Below are 19,317 nucleotides of genomic sequence, written 5' to 3'. Positions count from 1 at the left end.
TTCAGGTTGGGTTCCCTGAATGGAAAACATTGAATAATCAATATAGTTTAAAGTTCTTATGTTTTCAAGCAGACTTCCTAGGACATCAAGCCGCATTGTGGTATAAATTAATATCTGGATATTTGAATAAAAAACCAAAAAATGGTCTAAGAGATATTTGGAGCATTGAGATTAAGCATCAAATTAATGCATCTCAATGGCCACTAATTTGGTCTTGGAGAATGAGATGTACAGTGTCAGCATCTATGAGACAAACTTGGTTCTTTTTATTACATAGAGCTTTTTGGACCCCTACACGTTTACAAAAATTAGATAGCTCTAAGTCCAATAAATGCTTTCACTGTAATCTGGAACCAGGGACGTTGGATCATTTACTGTATCATTGTCCCTACATTAAAAGTTTTTGGAATGCAATTTGGCCACAAATTAATAAATTGATGGAAAATCATATAGCAATATCATATGATACAGTGTTATTTGGAACAATGATGAGAAAAAAAAGTCAAATTTCACCAGAAAATAACAAGCTTTTATTAATCATGACAGGGGTTGCCATTCAGCATATAACCAACAATTGGAAGAATTATAGTAACCTAAATTATACATTTTGGTGGAATACAATATGTCATATATTCAAAATGGAAAGAGCAATAGCAATACAAAGAGGGACATATACTAAATTTATAAAAATATGGGGGCCAATGACAAAATATTGCAATGAATAAATAGTAGGATTTCTCTTCTTCTTTTCAATATCTTCTTTGTGACACACATGGAGGGGGGGTAGTGAAAATAATTTTTACACAATATGCTATAATATGATATACAATATGCATTGTATGATTGGAAAGTACTAGAAGGGTGGGGGGAGGGAGAGGGGATAGAAATATATTTAAAATATGATGTATTAGCAGTGGCGTACCTAGGGTATGTGGCACCCGGGGCCCATCATTTTTTGACACCCCCCCCCCATCTATATGAAAAATATGATTTTTAGTACCAATCTACATATCGCACCACAAGAGTGTACCTAGGAAAAGGCTGCATCTTAAACATTGCAGTGAGCACTAGAACACCAACACATACATTGTAAAACTAAACAAGCCAGATCCCGCACAGTCAATTGGTCCTGTAGTCAATGCCAACTGAAAACTATGTCTTTTTCAGAACACACAGAACAGAGATACACCCTCGCCCAAAATGGAATAATCACAAACTAAAAATAGAAATATGTAGACAAAAGTTAAACTGATCCGCCAAGAAACCAGACCCTGGATACAATGCAACACCACAAAAAACAGTAACACATGTCCTCTAATACAGTGCAAAATATAAAGACAGTAGATGTAAATTTGAAAAAACTGATACATAACAATCACCACTTTATAAATTAACAAATAAAAATAAAACAAATAATGAGAAATAAAAAAATACCATTTTATTGGACTAATCCCCGTAAGCTCGGTCCCCATCCCCGCAAACCACCTGATTCCATCCACACAAGCCTTGAATTGTTTATATTAAAGTATAAAAAGAAACAATATTCTGTACAATTGTCAATTTATAAATCAGCGTCTTCTCCCCACTCTCTTCCCCATTTCCCTTCAGCATCCTCAGCCCACTCTCTCTCCACTTTCCTTCAGCGCACGCACATAAAAACAAGCAAGTAATTTTATATCATTTTCATTCTATTCATTCATAGAAATTAAAGTCTAGATAATGCCAGTCACATAACAAAACATGATTTTACAAAAATAATTCCCTGCAGTCAAGCCTGCAAGGATTACTAGATGTCTTTCAGCAGTTCCCCTCCCTCCCTCCCCCTTACCTTTGTGGCCAAGTCAAAATGATCTACCAACAATAAAATTTTAAAAACACAAAGCACGCTGTACGCAGAGAAAATGTTAATTATCATTTATATTCCGCGGGTTTTCAAAGAGGTCAAGGCAGATGACTTTATGCAATGTCACCTCAGTAACAACTATACAAAAATAGACAAATATTCCCCCTCCCTTTTTACTAAACTGCGATAGCGGTTTTTAGCGTAGGGAGCTGCGCTGAATGCCCCACGCTGCTCTCGACGCTCATAGGCTCCCTGCGCTAAAAAACTCTATTGCGGTTTAGTAAAAGGGGGCCATAGTGCAAAATATAGACAGCAGATATAAATTTTCAAAACGGACACATTTTGATCACTAAGTTGAAAATAAAATCATTTTTCCTACTTTTTTGTCTGGTGATTTCATGAGTCTCTGGTCCTTCTTCTTTCTCTCTCCCCCTGGCTCCCCTCTTTATTTCTGCCTTTCTTTCTCTCTCCTCCTGGCCCCCCTCTTTATTTCTGCCTTTCTTTCTCTCCCCTTGGTCCCCCTCTTTCTTTCTGCCTTTCTTTCTCTCTCCCCCTGGCCCTCCTCTTTCTTTCTGCCTTTCTTTCTCTCCCCCTTGACCCCCTCTTTATTTCTGCTTTTCTTTCTCTCCCCTTGGTCCCCCTCTTTCTTTCTGCCTTTCTTTCTCTCTCCCCCTGACCCCTCTTTATTTCTGCCTTTCTTTCTCTCTCCCCCTGCCCCCCTCTTTATTTTTTCCTTTCTTTCTCTCTCCCCCACAAAGCCATCGTGCCAATTTCTGCACTTCCACGATTCTTTCCCTACCCTCACCCCCAAACCAGCAGCCGATTTCTCCCTGCTCCTTCCCCGATGTCCTGAACTTCATCGGGCAGCAGCAGCATTCACAATTCACTGCTGTTGCCCGCTTCAGGCCTTCCTCTCTGTCGGGTCTTGTCTTCATGAAAACTGGAAGTAGGCAGGACCAGGCAGAGAACAAGGCCTGAAGCCGGCAACAGCAGCGAATTGTAAACGCTGCTGCTGCCCGAAGAAGGTAATGGAGCACCGAGGCAGTCCGCTTCTCCCCCCTCCCAGCCGAACCCCCGCTGACCCTCCTATCTCTCCCCCCCCCCGTGAACCTTTCCGACCTTCCCAGCGAGAGCAGCAAACCTCCTTCGCGGCTTTCTCCTCCCTCTGCCGCGTTACTGATGACGTCATCAGTGATGCGGCAGAGGGAGGATAAAGCCGACGCTACTGGAGGGAGGTTTGCTGCTTTCGCTGGGAGGGTCGGAAAGGTTCACTTGGGGGAGGAGAGATAGGATGGTCAGCGGGGTTTCGGCTGGGAGGGGGGAGAAGCGGTCTGCCTTGGTGCTCCAAGGCCTGGCGCCATTACCTTTTTCGATAATGGCGCCGATGCTGCTTTCGCTGGGAGGGTAGGAGCGCGATAGGGACCGGGCCAGCTGTGCACCCCCCCCCCTAAGGCGGCACCCGGGATGGACCTCCCCCTCGCCCCCCTTGGTACGCTACTGCCCTGGGGAAACAGCCTGCAACAAGATCGCGCGATGCCAGAGATCTTTGCCTGCTTCGGCTGTTTCCTCCGCCGCGGTCCCGCCCCTCCTCTGACATCAGAGGAGGGGCAGGACCGTGGCGGAGGAAACAGTCGAAGCAGGCAAAGATCTCTGGCATCGCGATCTTGCTGCAGGCTGTTTCCAGACGCGACACCCGGCGCAGGGGGGGGAACTGGACCGGACCGGGAGCACCCCCTCAGGGCTTGGTACCCGGGGCGGACCGCCCCCTCCGCCCCCCCCCTTGGTACGCCACTGTGTATTAGATATAAAACTGATATTGTGTATTCATCAATTGTATTTTAATATTTTGTACACTTTATGTAAAATTTGAAAATGAATAAAAATTATAAACCAAAAAAAGAATAAAGTGCCAGTGCACTTGACAGTGTCTGTACTGAGTTCTGTGGATGCCGTCACCCACATGTGAGAAAATTATGCCTGTGTGTCAGGTTTCAGGTTTATTTGAAAATTTGATATACCTCCTTATCAAAATTCAAAGCGGTTTTTACATAATATAAAAACAAAGTATAAAAAGGACGTACGTTAAAAACAAATTACAAATAATGCTACAAACAATCAAACGCACTGATAAACATTAACTTACCGATACAGAATGGAAAAGGGCAGAAATACAATTTGTATAAAGAGAAAGAGGGGAAGAAGGACCAAAACAAAAGGAAGGGAAACAATAAAATCAATAGTCTAGTATTTTGTAAAATAGGCTAAAATGATTTAAAAATGGCAACCTTACTGTCCTTAGAAGGACTATTATAAACCGAAAGCGTCTTTTTTTTTTTTTTTCCATTATTTTTTATTTTCTAATTTTTCATAAAGTGTACATAATAATAAATTACAATTGATAAATGCATATTATCACTTTTATATCTAATACATTATATATCTGAATTTGATTTTCCCCCTCCCCCTCCCCCCTCCCTTTCATTACTTTAATTTAATATTTTAATTTTCAAATTTTTATAAAAAGTATACAACATATTAGAATACAATTGATAGATATTCAATAACTTTTTTATATCTAATACAATATAATCTAAACAATTTTTGTCCCATTTCCCTCCCCTCACCCTTTTATTACCTTTTATTCATACGTTACATTTTGTATAATATATTATAACATACTATGTATAAATTAATTTTTCTTACCCCCCCTTTATGTGTGTCATAAAAAAAGATCCTTAAAAGAAGAAAAGAAGAAGAAAACATCATATTATTTATTCATTACAGTATTTTGTCAATGGCCCCCATATTTTTATAAATTTATTATATGTCCCCTTTTGTATTGCTATTGTTCTTTCCATTTTAAAAATATGACATATTGTATTCCACCAAAATGTGTAATTTAGGTTGTTGTAATTTTTCCAATTGTTAGTTATATGTTGAATGGCAACCCCTGTCATAATTAATAAAAGCTTATTATTTTCTGGTGAAATTTGACTTTTTATTCTCATCATTGTTCCAAATAAAATTGTATCATATGATATTGCAATATGATTTTCCATTAATTTATTAATTTGTGGCCAAATTGAATTCCAAAAAATTTTAATATAAGGACAATGATATAATAAATGATCTAATGTCCCTGGTTCTAGATTACAGTGCCAGCATCTATTAGACTTAGAACTGTCTAATTTTTGCAAACGAGTAGGGGTCCAAAAAGCTCTATGTAATAAAAAGAACCATGTTTGTCTCATAGACGCTGACACTGTACATCCCATTCTCCAAGACCAAATTAGTGGCCATTGAGATGCATTAATTTGATGTCCAATCTCAATGCTCCAAATGTCTCTTAGACCATTTTTTGGTTTTTTATTTAAATATCCAGATATTAATTTATACCACAATGCGGCTTGATGTCCTAGGAAGTCTGCTTTAAAGCATAAGAACTTTAAACTATATTGATTGTTTAATGATTTCCATTCAGGGAACCCAACCTGAATGGCCTGCTTCAATTGCAACCATTTAAAACTTTGTGTTTTATTGAAACCAAATCTGTGTTGCAATTGTGGAAAATCCAGCAGTTTACCTTCTGAGATAATATCATCTAGAGTTCTAATGCCTGCATTAATCCAGTTCTTCCAAAGGATTTGAGCTCCGCCAATTTTGATCTTGGAGTTTATCCATATGGATTGATTAGTTGATTTGTATATTGGGATGGGTGTTAATTTATCAATAAATCTCAATGTTTTCCAAGTATCCATTATTATTTTATTTTCTTTGTATCTTTTAGGTATATTAATACTTGGTAGATGAACTAAATTTAGGGGAAACATAAGGCGCCATTCCAAATATAACCAATCTGGTGCATTATCTATAAGTTCTGGGAGGATCCAATACATACCCTGACGTAGAATATAGGCTTGATGGTACCTATAGAAATTTGGAAAATTTACCCCTCCCTCCTTAATTGATTTTTGTAAGGTTACTAAAGCTATTCTAGGTGTTTTACCAAGCCAAAGAAATTTTGTTAAAATTCTATTAAGCTTTTTATAAAAGGACCCCTGAAAATAAATAGGTATCATACTCATTTGGTAGCAAACCACAGGCAACATCATCATTTTAATAGTTTGAACTCTTCCCCACCAAGAAATATGTAATGGGTTCCATTGCTCACATAACTCCGTTACTTTTTTTAATACATATTTTTCATTTTCTTTTACAGTATCTTCAATTGTTTTTTTAACTTGAATGCCTAGATATTTAAATCCTTCTTCTTTCCATATGAATGGAAAAGTATCAAATAATCCTTTTACACAGTAAACATTCAAGGGTATAATTTCAGATTTATTCCAATTAATTTTATAACCTGAAAATTTGCCAAACTTATCAATTAATTCCAATAAAGAAGATAAGGTAGACTCTGGATTTCTCAAATAAAGCAAAATATCATCCGCATAAGCCGAAATTTTATATTCCATATCTGAATATGGAATACCTTGTATCTCCCTCGTTTGCTGTATTGCTAACAATAAGGGTTCTAATACAACATCAAATAACAAAGGAGATAAAGGACAGCCTTGTCTAACTCCCCTCTGCAATTGAAAACCATCAGATATCATATTATTAATATTTAATCTTGCAATCGGGAAGCTATACAATGTTTTTACCATTTGTATAAATCCAGAACCTATACCAAACCATTCTAAAGCCTGATACATAAAATTCCATTCTACCCTATCAAATGCTTTCTCGGCATCTAATGAAACTGTAAAAGCCGGTTCATCCATTTTTTTTGATAAGTTTAGCATGTGAAATAATAGTCTAGAGTTATTGGAGGAATGTCTTTTAGCAACGAAACCCGTTTGATGCATATCTATAATATGTGGGAGAGCTTTGGCTAATCTCAAAGCCAAAATTTTCGCCAAAAGTTTATTATCAACATTTATCAAAGATATAGGCCTGTAGTTCGAAATCAAAGTAGGATCTTTATTTGGCTTAGGCAAAACAATTATTATTGATTCAGCCATAGTACCTTTTATATTACCTTTTATAAGTTGTGTCTGATATAATTTTAATAAATGTGTGGAGAGGATATTTTGAAATGTTTTATAAAATTCTACTGTGTAACCATCACCACCTGGAGCGGATCCAACTCTAAGAGATCTCAATGCTGTTTCTAATTCTTTTAATGATATAGGTTCTTCTAAACTTCGTTTTATATGATCAGGAATTTTAGGTCCATTAATTAAATCTAAAAATTTTTTTCCATCTTTTTGTTTCTCCAAATAAGGTTCGGAAGAATATAGATCCTTATAAAAATTTAAAAATTGTTTTAATATTATATTTGTTTGATTTGTTATTATACCATTATCATCTTTTATTCCATTAATATTAGTTCTCCTTTTTTTTGCCTTAAGATAATTTGCTAATAATTTTCCCGCCTTATTAGAATTTCCATAATACACTGTTTGCTTGGAAAACAAATCTTTTCTTATCAATTTTGAAGTTAATTCATTATATTTACCTTTTACTTTCAAAAGAGCTTGCAAAACTTCATATTCCCATTTACTTATCAATTTAGCTTCTAATATTTTTATTTCTTTTTCTAATTCTATATATTGTTTTTTAATTTGTTTCCTAATAAAAGCTGAATATGATATAATATTACCCCTCATAGTTGCTTTAAATGCATCCCATACATTCTCTATAGATGTATCTTCCACTAAATTTGTTTGAAAAAATTCATTAATTTGTGTTTTAAAATTTTCCAAAAATTTGTCATCCACAAGCAATGCATTATCAAATCTCCAAAGAGGTCTATTATTTTCTAATTGATCTAATTGTAATTCTATCCATATTCCCGCATGATCCGAAATGATAATAGGATCAATGGAGGCTTTAATCACCTGTTGCACTTTATTTGTTGAAACAAAAATATAATCTATTCTTGAAAATGATTTATGAACCTGTGAACAAAATGAATATTCCTGATCATTAAAATGAAGAATACGCCATATATCCTTCAAATCGCATGATCGAATTAAATTATCTAGACCTAAAGATTTAATATTTTTACCTGGTTTTTTATCCAATAATGGATCCATTACAGCATTAAAATCTCCAGCCACCACTAAATTAGAGGCAGCCAGTGGTAATAACATATTTTGTAGCTTTTTGAAAAATTCTGATTGATTCGAATTAGGGGCATATATATTAAATAACGTCAGGGTATCATTTCCCATACCTATATCGATATGTATCCATCTTCCATGTGGATCTGAACTTTTTACCTTTATATTGGCCATACATTTTTTATTTATAAGAATTGCAACCCCTGCTTTTTTACCCACTGCTGGAGCAAAAAAACATTCCTTTATCCATCCACCTGATAATTTCTGTGATTCCTTCATATTAAGATGGGTCTCTTGCAGACAGTAAATATCCGCATTTTGCTTTTTTAAAAATGTTAATATTTTTTTCCTTTTAATTACATGATTCAGGCCATTGACATTAATAGAATATATTTTAAAAGACATTATACATTTTAATACTTTTCATTATCTTATTCTTCCTCTCTTCTTTCATATTTAATATCCAAAAAATTTTCTTCATGACACACATATTTAACCCTAATGTATCTCCCTTAATTATTCTAGTAAATATTCTCCTTGTCCCTCCCTTACCCACCCAGTACTTTGGCTGCTTAAGGATACACATTGGAACTGTAATCCAAACATTCTCCCCATTCCAGGCAATCAATATTCAATATTTAAACAAATTTTCCTTCTATCTATCTATATTGATCTTTTATATCTTTAATCATTTTCCATAACATTTCATTAATGTATCATTATCCATTTAACAATATGTTAATTTGTATTTCCTTAGTATTATGATTTCAACATATAATTATTTTAAACATATATGTAGTATATTATTTAATAATTTTCCTATATTTTGTTCTTTCTTTCATATAATTATTATTGTCTTTTCTTTGTATTGTTTTCCTCCATTTCTTCAGATATTTTGATATGTCATATTTTCTAATTTTTCATAAGAGTCTTCAAAACCATCTTAATGTTCTATGTTAAAATATCATAGGTTCTGGTTTAGAGAGAAAATCTTTTAGTTTTTCGGGATCCTCAAAATATAAGGATTTGTCTCCAGATGATACTCTCATTTTCGCCGGGTAGTATAGACCATATTTAAATCCTTTTTCTTTTAGTAGAGGTCTCATGTCTAGTAGTCTTTTTCTTTTATTTGCTGTGTTTTTGGCGAAGTCTGGTAAAAACCATAATCTTGATCCTTTATAATTTAGGTTTTTATCTTTTTTTGCAGCATTTAGTATCTCTAGTGCTTGTTGATATCTCAGCATTTTGAAAATTATTGGTCTTGGTCTGTTTTTGTTTTCTAAATTTTTAATTGGGATTCTATGCGCCCTTTCAATTTCAATTGGTTGTTTCAAGTCTAACTGTAGTATTTTTGGAATTAAATTTTCAAGGAAAAGGATAGTATTTTTTCCCTCTAAATTTTCTTGTATTCCAAAAAGTTTGATGTTTTTCCTTCTTCCTCTATTCTCGTAGTCCTCCAGTTGATCTTTTAATTTATTTAATTCCAGGCTGTCGTTTTTACATCTTTTTGATTCACATTCTATAGTTTCCATTTTTGATTCTAGTTCAGTTGTTCTTTTGTTGTTAACTTCCATTTGTCTATGAATATTTAAAATTTCTTCTTTCATTTCCGACATATTAGTTATAGTTTCCTTGAGCATTTGTTTGATTTGTTTTAGTTCTTCCATAACTTCTGCTTTGCTTAATATGTCTGATTCTTCGATAGGAAGTGGTATCTTGCTTGGTGTTATTTGGTCTTGTTTCTGTCTTTTTGCAGATGTACCAGCCTCATTTTTGTTTTGTCTGGTACTTGCCATGTTATTGTTTTCTTTTTCTTGGTTATTCTTATTTCTTATATTTAGTCTCTTAGATTTGGTATTCTTAGGTTTTTAATCTCTTTTCTTCCAAGATTTAGTTCTATCTTTTGAAGTAGAAATTTTTTCTTTTTAAGCCCTTTTCTTTACCTCAGTTATCTGTCATAATCTTGAATATTCCTTTTTTAGTTTATTTATCTCTTTAATATTAGCTAGATGGTTATTTTTGATTTTTTTCCTTCTTTTTTTCCTTTACCTATGTCAGTTTGAAAATTCTTTTCTTTTTTCTTTTACTTTTCTCACTTTCACTGTTTCAATGAAGGAGGGGAACATTCAGTCCAACAACATTTCCTTCCCTTAGATCTCTCTCAGATTAGTCAATTCCTTTCACAAGTTTTAATTCACTATCTCTGACATTCACTCTCTCTCTCAATGAGACACCGTTTCAGCGCTGACAAAAATTAAAAAAAAAAAAAAAAAAAATTCTTAGTATTTTTTTCTCCTCTCACAAGCCCAATCGCAGCCCTGATTGAGGAGAGCAACACTTTATAGAGTTATTTTCCCTTATTTTGACCAACTTGAAGCAATTGTCTTCTGTTTTTTCTCAGCGTCTCTCAATTGCCTCGATGTCTTGCTGCTTCAGTTTTTTAAAGTTCCGTTGATCCTTTTCTCTGTCTCCTCTCTCACAAGCCCAATCGCAGCTTTGTCAGAGGAAAGTAATATTCAATTCAGTATTTTTATTTATTTTAGTAAGCTGATATTTATTTGTTTTCAGCGCTTCGGCACTTAATTATTGAGAGAAAATGCCAGTATTCCACACTCTCAATTTTCTTTATTCAATCCCCTTTTTATCAAGGGATAATCTTTTTCCTTCTTTTGGTTTCAATATATCTGGTCGGAATACAAACTTCTTTCACAATTTCTCCAATCAAACTGTTTGATCACTCACATGTACTTCGCGGTTTCAGCGCTGCATTCAAGTTTAATGAAACCGCCAAAAATACAAACGGCTCTCTGCCTTCCCGACTCTTGTCAGCACATATCTCACTTCAACTGTAGCATTTCAGCTTTTTTTTTTTTTTTTTTTTTATTTCAGTTATATCTGGTCGGAACACAACCTTTCTTCACAATTTCCCAATCAAATTATCTGGTCATTCACATGCACCTCGCAGTCTCAGCACTGCTTTCAAGCCTCTTGAAACCGCCAAAAACACAAACAGCTTTCTGCTTTCCCGACTCTTGTCAGCTTTTTTCTGTTTCAGTTATATCTGGTCGGAACATAAACTTTTTTCACAATTTCGCCAATCAAACTGTTTGATCACTCACATATACTTCGCGGCTTCAGCATTCAAACTTCATGAAACCGCCGAAAACACAAACGGCTCTCTGCTTTCCCGACTCTTGTCAGCAAATACCTCACTTCAACTGCAGCATTTTAGGATTTTATCTTGTATCATTTGTTCAGCTTTTTAAATATATATTTTCTATATAATTATTTTGAAGGAAAAAAAATTTTTTTATATTTCATTGCCTGGATGGTGAGGAGCTTCACGATCACACCTCCATCCGTGCTCGCGTTAAGCCACGCCCCCAACCGAAAGCGTCTTTAAAAAGAAAGGCCTTCAAGTTATTTTTAAATTTATCAAGGGATGTAATTTCTCTTATATAATTTGGCGCTGAATTCCAGATGGTAGGGGCCGTAACAGAAAAAGTGCTAGTACGCATAGTGTTGATGTATCTTAAAGAAGGGATGGATAGCAAGTTTTGATTAGATGAGCATAATGTATGATAGGGGTATGGGGGATAAGTAGCCTGTTAATAAAATCAGGTTGGCCGGAAGTTATGGTCTTATATGTCAGTAACATTATTTTATAGAAAATTTGATGATCTATAGGCAGCCAGTGAGCATTGATCAAAAGAGGTGTGACATGATCGTATTTTCATGCTTTTGAAATAATTAATGGCAGTATTTTGAATAATTTGAAGACGTTTTATTTCTTTCTTAGTGATTCCTTTGTATAGTGCATTACAGTAATCTAAACATGAAATAATGAGCGAATGAATAAGAATATTTAATGAAGATTGATCTACTAAGGTGGCAATAGATCTAATCATTCGAAGAAGTTAGAAACATTTCTTAACTACTGAACTTATTTGTTCATGGAACGAGAGTTTTCCGTCGAAAGTAACACCAAGAAGTTTTATAGATGTGACTAACTGAACTCAAACTCATTTTATTGTTATAGGGCAGGGAAGGGTAAGACCATCCTTGATTGGGAAAATCATTACTTTGGTTACTGATGTTGAGGGCTAACATGAGAGAGATTTGCATACCTGTCACTTCCATTATATGCAAATCTCTCTCATGCATATTCATTAGGGATATCTTGAAAACCTGACTGGCTGGGGGTCCCCCAAGACAGGTTTGGGAACCACTGATCTATAGTATCGAAGGCTGATGATAAATCCAATGAAATAAGTAAAACTGATTTATGATGATCTAATTGGTACATGATGTTAGTGGTTAACCCTATCAAGGATATTTCAGTTGAATGGCGTTTACGGAAACCCGTCTGATTAGGATGGAGGACATTTGTTTGTTCAATGAAATCAGAGAGTTGATTAAAGACAATTTTTTCTGTAATTTTAGACAAAAATGGAATATTGGAAATAGGATGGTAGTTAGAGATATCTGCTGCACTGACTTTGTTGTCTTTAATAATGGGAAAGACGATTGCTTCTTTCCATTGTTTAGGAACAGTACTCACTGTTATCTTAAACTTAAAACATGGCTAAAACACAATTTATCTTTTCCCTAAAATCCATTTCCTCTCTTCTCTGTAGATGGTACTTATATCCTTATATTGTTTTATTTCTTCCTTTTTAGCATTGGTAAAACCAACCCCTTCTTTTCTGAGCATGCAACCAAAATGCTTACGCACTCTTTTCTTACCTTCCGCTTAGATCACTGAAACCTCTTGCAGAACTATTTTTCTTCACTACAAACTATTCAGAATTCAGCTGCATGGCTTATGTTACATTACATTACATTACTGATTTCTATTCCGCCTCAACCTTGCAGTTCTGGGCGGATTACAAAAGAGACATCTGGACATTTCCAGGATGATTACAAAGAGACTTCTGGACTTTTCCAGAAGAGTTACAAGAAGAAGAACATTTCCAGAGGAGTTTCAAGAAGAATGGTGTAGAATAGTTTAGGGAATGGGATACGGCAAGGAGGATTGGGCTATTCCAGTGGATATACAATTCGGGATGCTGTACAGATAGGATATAGTGCAGTTTCAGTATATATGCAGTTAGGGAAGCAGTTGACAAGCTTGGGCTTTGAGGGGAAGGGTAACTGGTGAAGAAGAGAGGATTGGGGAGTCACACTGAGGGGAATCCAGGTTGGAGTTATGATATCTGAATAAATTTTTTGAATAAATGGGTTTTGATTTCTTTGCGAAAAGATTTGAAATCGCTTGTTGTCATCAGCAGGTTGGAGATGGCATGGTCCAATTTCGCTGCTTGCGTCATCATTATCACTATGACCATGTGACTACTCTCCTTTAGTCATTACATTGCTGCTCCATCTGCTTTCACATATAGTTCAAACTTGTTGTTTGTCTGGAACAGACTTCCTGAACTGGTGCATCATGCTTTCTGTATGGTCTTATTTATGTCCAAATTAATATTCACCTTTTTGAGGCTGCTTTAGCATACTAACTACCTCTCTATGATGTTTAGTCAAAAATGATTTTCTTGACTAAACTGTGAACCCCATTTTACACAGTACCAGTGGTATTTTGGAAAAGACTCTGCCAACATATAGTCTTTTCTAATATATTTGCAGGAGTGCACGTGTGTTTGCCAGCATGTGCAGCTGGAGCAGCCATTTTACAAATATTCATAATGAAAAAATGAACAGCACAAAACCCACTTTCACATGCAGTTGCCCCATTTTACAAGCTTACATGTGTAAGTGCCACCCATTAATTAACGAGGCTGCAATTTAACTTGGTTTCATTTAGAAGGCGACCATAAACCACATGGGATTGTGAAGAATGACTCCCTTAATTCCTTGTGTAAACTCCTGGTGAAAACAAGCACTTAAACCCCCCCCCCAAAAAAAACTTGTGTATGTCTTTGAGCTAATGTAAAAGCCAATGTGGACATTTTTCCCAAAACAGATATTCGATTTGTAAAATGTGGAACACACACATGTAGATTTTAGTTCCACCCAATCCATGCCTAATCCATACCCCTCTGAAATCTCTGCATTTTGAAAACCTCCACTTGTAAATAGCAGCTTTCTGAAACCAATATTTACACGTGTGCTTATATTTATACATGAATATAGTTCTAAAATAATGGTCTTCATGATCTGTTGAGAAAGACATGATGGTCTTATCTGTATTGTTAGAAATGGTTAGAAATAGTAGTATATGTACTAATAACCTGCCCAGTATATCAACCAGTGTGACAAGAGGTAGAAAAAAGTTCCTGGATTCTGTAGCAACTGCTCTATTTCCAGGGCCTTAGACACAAAGACTTGGTGGCCATGGAAAGGCTAACCTGCTTACCTGGTCAATGTTAAGACGTAGTGGCATCAGAGAGACCCTGAGACAACACTCTGGGCTACCTAGCCCAGCCTCGGGACACACATGGAGGGCCTTGATCGATAGCTGGAAAGGACAGAGGGGCAAGTTTTAGTCAGAGTTTCTTAGTTGTCAGCGCCAAAACAGTAAAGGAACTTGTAGGTAATGGGGCTCATAATCAAATCCCGCCCAAGTCGGCAATTGAATAAACCTAAAAGACAGGTCATCCAAGTGCCTATAATCAAAACGGGTTTTTAGACATATCCAGAGACTTTTTAGTCCTATGAATCCTGCTGTACACCCAGAGCTGAAAGGGGTGTTTTTGAAGGAGTGGTGAGGGTGCGAGGTGGGCGGCAAGTGGGCCGACCTACACTTAGCTGGGATAATCAAAAGTTTTACGTGGCTGCCTGGACATAACTTATACATTGTGACTTAAGACGATTTAAAGCCAGGTCTAAGGGCCAAATTCTGTATAGGACACCCGGTCTCAGAAGCTGCCTTAGCGTTTTTTGAGATTCGCACACGGGCATCCTATGGGATCGCTTAACACCACGATTCTCTAACCGGCGTCTGTCATAAGTGCCAGTTACAGAATCGAGTTGCCGCTGAGCTGATCGCGGCAAGTGAATCTCTCTGCCACGATCAGTTTAGCGGCCGCCGCCACCGCAGCAGGGAACCCGCCCCCCTCCCCCCCACGAAGACTACCAGCAGAAGGGATGCAAAGTCCCTCCTGCCAGAACTCCTGAAGCTGGAACCCCCATCCTGAATGTCCGCGACAGGAGGAGTGCTCAATTCCTCCTGCTGCCACCTTGCCAAGACAACATCAGCAGGAGGGATGCCCTGCCCCTCCTGCTGGTACCCCCCTCCCCCACGGAAAGGTATGTGCCCCTTCCCCAAGCTCACCTGGACTCCACAGTACCTTTTTTAAGTTGGCCGGCTGGAGGGATGCTTCCTCCCTCCGGCCAGCAGGCCCACCTCCACTGAATAGTGGGCCTGCCCTTTCCCAGTGCATCGTGGGATACACCCAGGGAGGGGCCTAAGACCCTGATTGGCTTAGGCAATTAAGGCCCCTCCCATAGGAGGGCCTTAGACATCTGGGCCAACCGGAATCTTAGGCCTCTCTCCCAGTGTACTCTGACTGGCCAGATCCCTTAGGCTGCTCCCTACTCTCCACCACTATCATGCCCAACAATTCTTCCTCTTTATTCCTTTCCCCATGTATACCATCTCTCTTTCCCTCCCACTCCATGCACCTATGTCCAACAATTTTTTTCTCTTCCTTCCCCCACTGGCAGCATCTCACTTTCTTTCCCTTCTTAGCACCCCAGCCTGTGCAGCATGTGTAATTCCCAACCTCCTCCCAGTCTGTGCAATATCTGTCCTTTCCTGCCCTCCCAGTCCATGTAGCATCTGTCCTTCCCAAACCCCTCCCAACCCGAGCAACATCTGTTCTTCCCTGCCTTTCCACCCACCCCAGTCCACGCAGCATCTGTCCTCTCAACCCCCTACCCGTGGCGTGTAGCGCATGTTCTTCTTTCCTTCCTTCCTTCCTCCCAGCGGGACCCTGCAACACAACCTCTTCAACTCCAGACTGCCCCCCCCCCAACTCCAGACTGCCCCCCCCACCGGTTTCACTGTTATTTTAAATGTTCCCTCAGCCGCTGCGCAGCGTCGTTGAAATGAGCCTTCTACTATCGGCCTACCCTGGAACCCTTCATTCAACAGCAACCCGCCTATGTGGGAACAGCAAGTTGCTGCTGAATGAAGCCTCATTTGGTGCTTTGATAATCAGAGTAGGGGCATTCAGTTCCTTCTCTTGTTGAAGATTGCTTTGTTACAAGTTCCTGGACTGGTCTGGTGGAGATGTTAAGGAAGGAGAAATTTATTTTAATTTATTTATAAACCACTTATCAATGGAGGTTGTCTAAGTGGTTTACATTCAGGTACTCAAGCATTTTTCCCTATCTGTCCTAGTGGGCTCACAATCTATCTAACGTACCTAGGGCAATGGAGGATTAAATGACATTTCTCAGGGTCACAAGGTGCAGCACCAGGCCTGTCCAGCTACCTGCCCGAACTTCTGTATACTTGTTTTTAGTGGTTCTTATATATTTTTTTCTTTCATTTTTTTTGGTCTCTTAGGCTATCTCACTGCTATTCCTGGCAAAAAGGGAAAATATTTTAGTCTAATTTTGCAGTTGGTCATGTTTTTACTATTTTTTAATCTAAATTCATTGAGCTGCACAGGTATCTAATAAAAGGCACAGCAAATTCTGTATGCTCTGTTTTCACCTATTGGTCGACAGACGCAAAACCCACAAGTTCCTAGGCTGGCCTTGGTGCAACTAAAGAAAAGAAAATTAGCAGGATGGATCCTTCTTAGCTAAGGCCCAGGAATTACTTGTGGCATCCACTAATGCAGTGTTTCTCAACTCGGTCCTGGAGTACCCCCATGCCAGTCAGGTTTTCTTGATATCCACAATGAATATGCATGAAAGAAATTTGCATATAATGGAGGCAGTGTATGCAAATCAAGTTTATGCAATATTCATTATGGATACCCTGAAAAACTGACTGGCAAGGGGGGTACTCCAGGACCGAGTTGAAAAACACTGCACTAATGCATAACATGAAAATCTAGGCAAACCCCACATCCCATACCACATTTTATTCACCCTTGCTTGCCACAGAGTCAACCCATTATCTCTTAAACTGAGATATGCCACAGTGGAAATTTTAGCCTGTCCTGCCTTCTTGGTTTCTACCCTCCATGCAGTTTGGAAGTGAAACAATTTCCATTTAGCCAACTGGAGTTAGGACCAAAACTGAAGAAAAATTAGCACCAACCCCAAATCACAAGATTTGAGCAGGCCCTGAGAGAGGGATCGATACCGCTGCCAGACTTACCATGTTAGAATGAGCTCTGCGAGGCATCTTCTCACTGGTATACAGGTAGAGAAACTTGTTGATTTGGGAGGCTGCTAGGCGGTCTCGTACCTCCAGCTCCTGCACTATGAAGACTTGGCGGGAGATAGGCAGCTCCTCTGATTCCAACAGGCTGCGCTCTGCTGCTGACTTCTCACTGGCAGAAGGGTATTTCTCATGCTGGAAACTCACCTGAAGCAGAAAACGTTAACAGCTCTTTCTGATCTCACACTATGGCCCCTCTTTTTCTTCCAACCACCAGGATTCTAGGCCTTTATAAAACCTGTTTCCTCTTTGGCAGAGAACATTTACAGTGATGGAACTTTATACTTGGTGGCCAGGCATCCACCTTGCATGTCCATTCTCCCTCCCCCAAGAACAGTCTTCCAAAAAAGATAGCCATGCCAAACTGGGGCAAGGACTCAACTCCCACTAAAAAAAGACCTCTGTGACTCACTGCCTCTCTCCTGGGGATGTAGGAGCCATCTCTGCCACTTCACCACTTCATTCAATGCTGCCTGAACAAAAGAGTTTTACCGTGCTCTGAGCTCTAAATGTTACTTCCTAACTGGCTAAATTTTGTGTATTCCAACTTTAACCAGTAATGATGGGAAGGGAATATTCAAATCTCAGTTTTGTCCAGATAACTCAAAAAGTTAGTCAAGCAAACCTCTTATGTGCACTTTAGAAAGCTCCTAAAAACACACCTCTTCTCTAAATTTGGTAGTCTGTCCTAGGACTCCTAGGATACGACTTCCATTATTATTGCTCTTTCCATTCTATGTTGTAGCTCAATGGCATTGGCCATCTTTTTTGTAAATCCCTCTTCTTTGTAAAGATCTGTTTTATTACCACATTGTAAATTCCTTTTTTTTAACTTTCTGCCAATTTATGCTGTAGTTCGCTGACTTTAGTCAGCCTTACTACATCTTTTGTAAATTGCTTAGAACCAAAAGGCTTTTGCTGAATATAAATAAAAATTTGTTATGTTTGAATACAGACCCCCACATACTTTTTCTTTTAAAGCGCCTAATTTAAAATAAAAATACTGTACATTTATAGCGTTGCACTTTAACGGTAAAAATGTGGCTTCTGTGATCATTGCCCAAATATGCTTCTAGGCACACACTATATTGTGTTATCTCTAGTAGTAAGCAATGACTGCTTAGGTTTCCATGAACAATTTAACAAACAAAAAAAAAAAAACCCTCTCCAGGCTAGCCCTTTGGTCTCCACAATGTACAGAAAAAGAATGGGGCCCCAGCAATCCCAACAGAAATGGAGACAGAGATTTAAATATTTTATGCAAGCAGCGCTTCTCCCTTACTTTCGTCAGCTGGATCTCCATGAGGACATCGTGGATTCGGCCACTGCCTCCTTGAGACCGCCAAGTATTCTGGGGTCGATTGGTGCTGGAGGAGCGAGAAGGGGAGCTCCGAGCATTTGACATATTGGATTTCATCCTAGCATTGGAGATAACAGAAATGGAAGATAATGGATGAACCTGAAAACTTGTTTTTAGTTTAAACCAGTTTTCACCCTAATTTTATCATCTGCAATAGCCGAGTTTTCAAAACTTGCTATTGTGGCTGCAACTGTGGCCCCGTCACAGACTCCTACCATTCTGGTAGAAGAAGTGCAGCATTTTCCAGAGTGGTAGAGACTTCAGACTCCCAGCTCCATATGGCTCTGACACTTAGAGCCATGCAATACCCTAAATCTGCCACTGTTCTTATAATTAACAGAACCACATGATTATGGGTATGGCATGTGGCTCCAAGAGAGTCGGCCAGGAGCAAGTGGTGTGGGCTGTGGAGAGTGTCTTTAGTATCCTGTACAAGCACCAGAAAGAAAGAAACATTCTATGGGTGACAGGCTTTTGCAGGACACAGTAAATGAAAGCAAACAGTTGATTCAAAGGAAAATTTTAACTGTCCACTAAAATACACTCATAAGAACATAAGAATTGCCATACTGGGACAGACCGAAGGTCCATCAAGCCCATTATCCTGTTTCTAACAGTGGCCAAC

General features: G+C 38.1%; 1 protein-coding gene across 3 annotated transcripts in view; it reads right to left on the bottom strand.

Annotated features, from left to right (window-relative positions):
• The window catches only part of ATG2A (autophagy related 2A), a 207,209-nt gene that overhangs the window by 34,639 nt on the left and 153,253 nt on the right, over positions 1-19,317 (bottom strand). For all 3 annotated transcript variants that reach the window (XM_033954151.1, XM_033954153.1, XM_033954152.1), the window contains exons 32-34: positions 18,615-18,750; positions 17,270-17,479; positions 14,348-14,449 (exon numbers count right to left, since the gene is read on the bottom strand). In XM_033954151.1, the coding sequence (XP_033810042.1) occupies positions 14,348-14,449; positions 17,270-17,479; positions 18,615-18,750 (448 nt within the window). The remainder of the gene's footprint in view (positions 1-14,347; positions 14,450-17,269; positions 17,480-18,614; positions 18,751-19,317) is intronic.

This window comes from Geotrypetes seraphini, chromosome 8 (genome assembly GCF_902459505.1).
Source record: "Geotrypetes seraphini chromosome 8, aGeoSer1.1, whole genome shotgun sequence".
NCBI lineage: Eukaryota > Metazoa > Chordata > Amphibia > Gymnophiona > Dermophiidae > Geotrypetes > Geotrypetes seraphini.
Note: the sequence above shows the minus strand (reverse complement) of the source record. Positions and strands in the feature narration are given on the sequence as shown.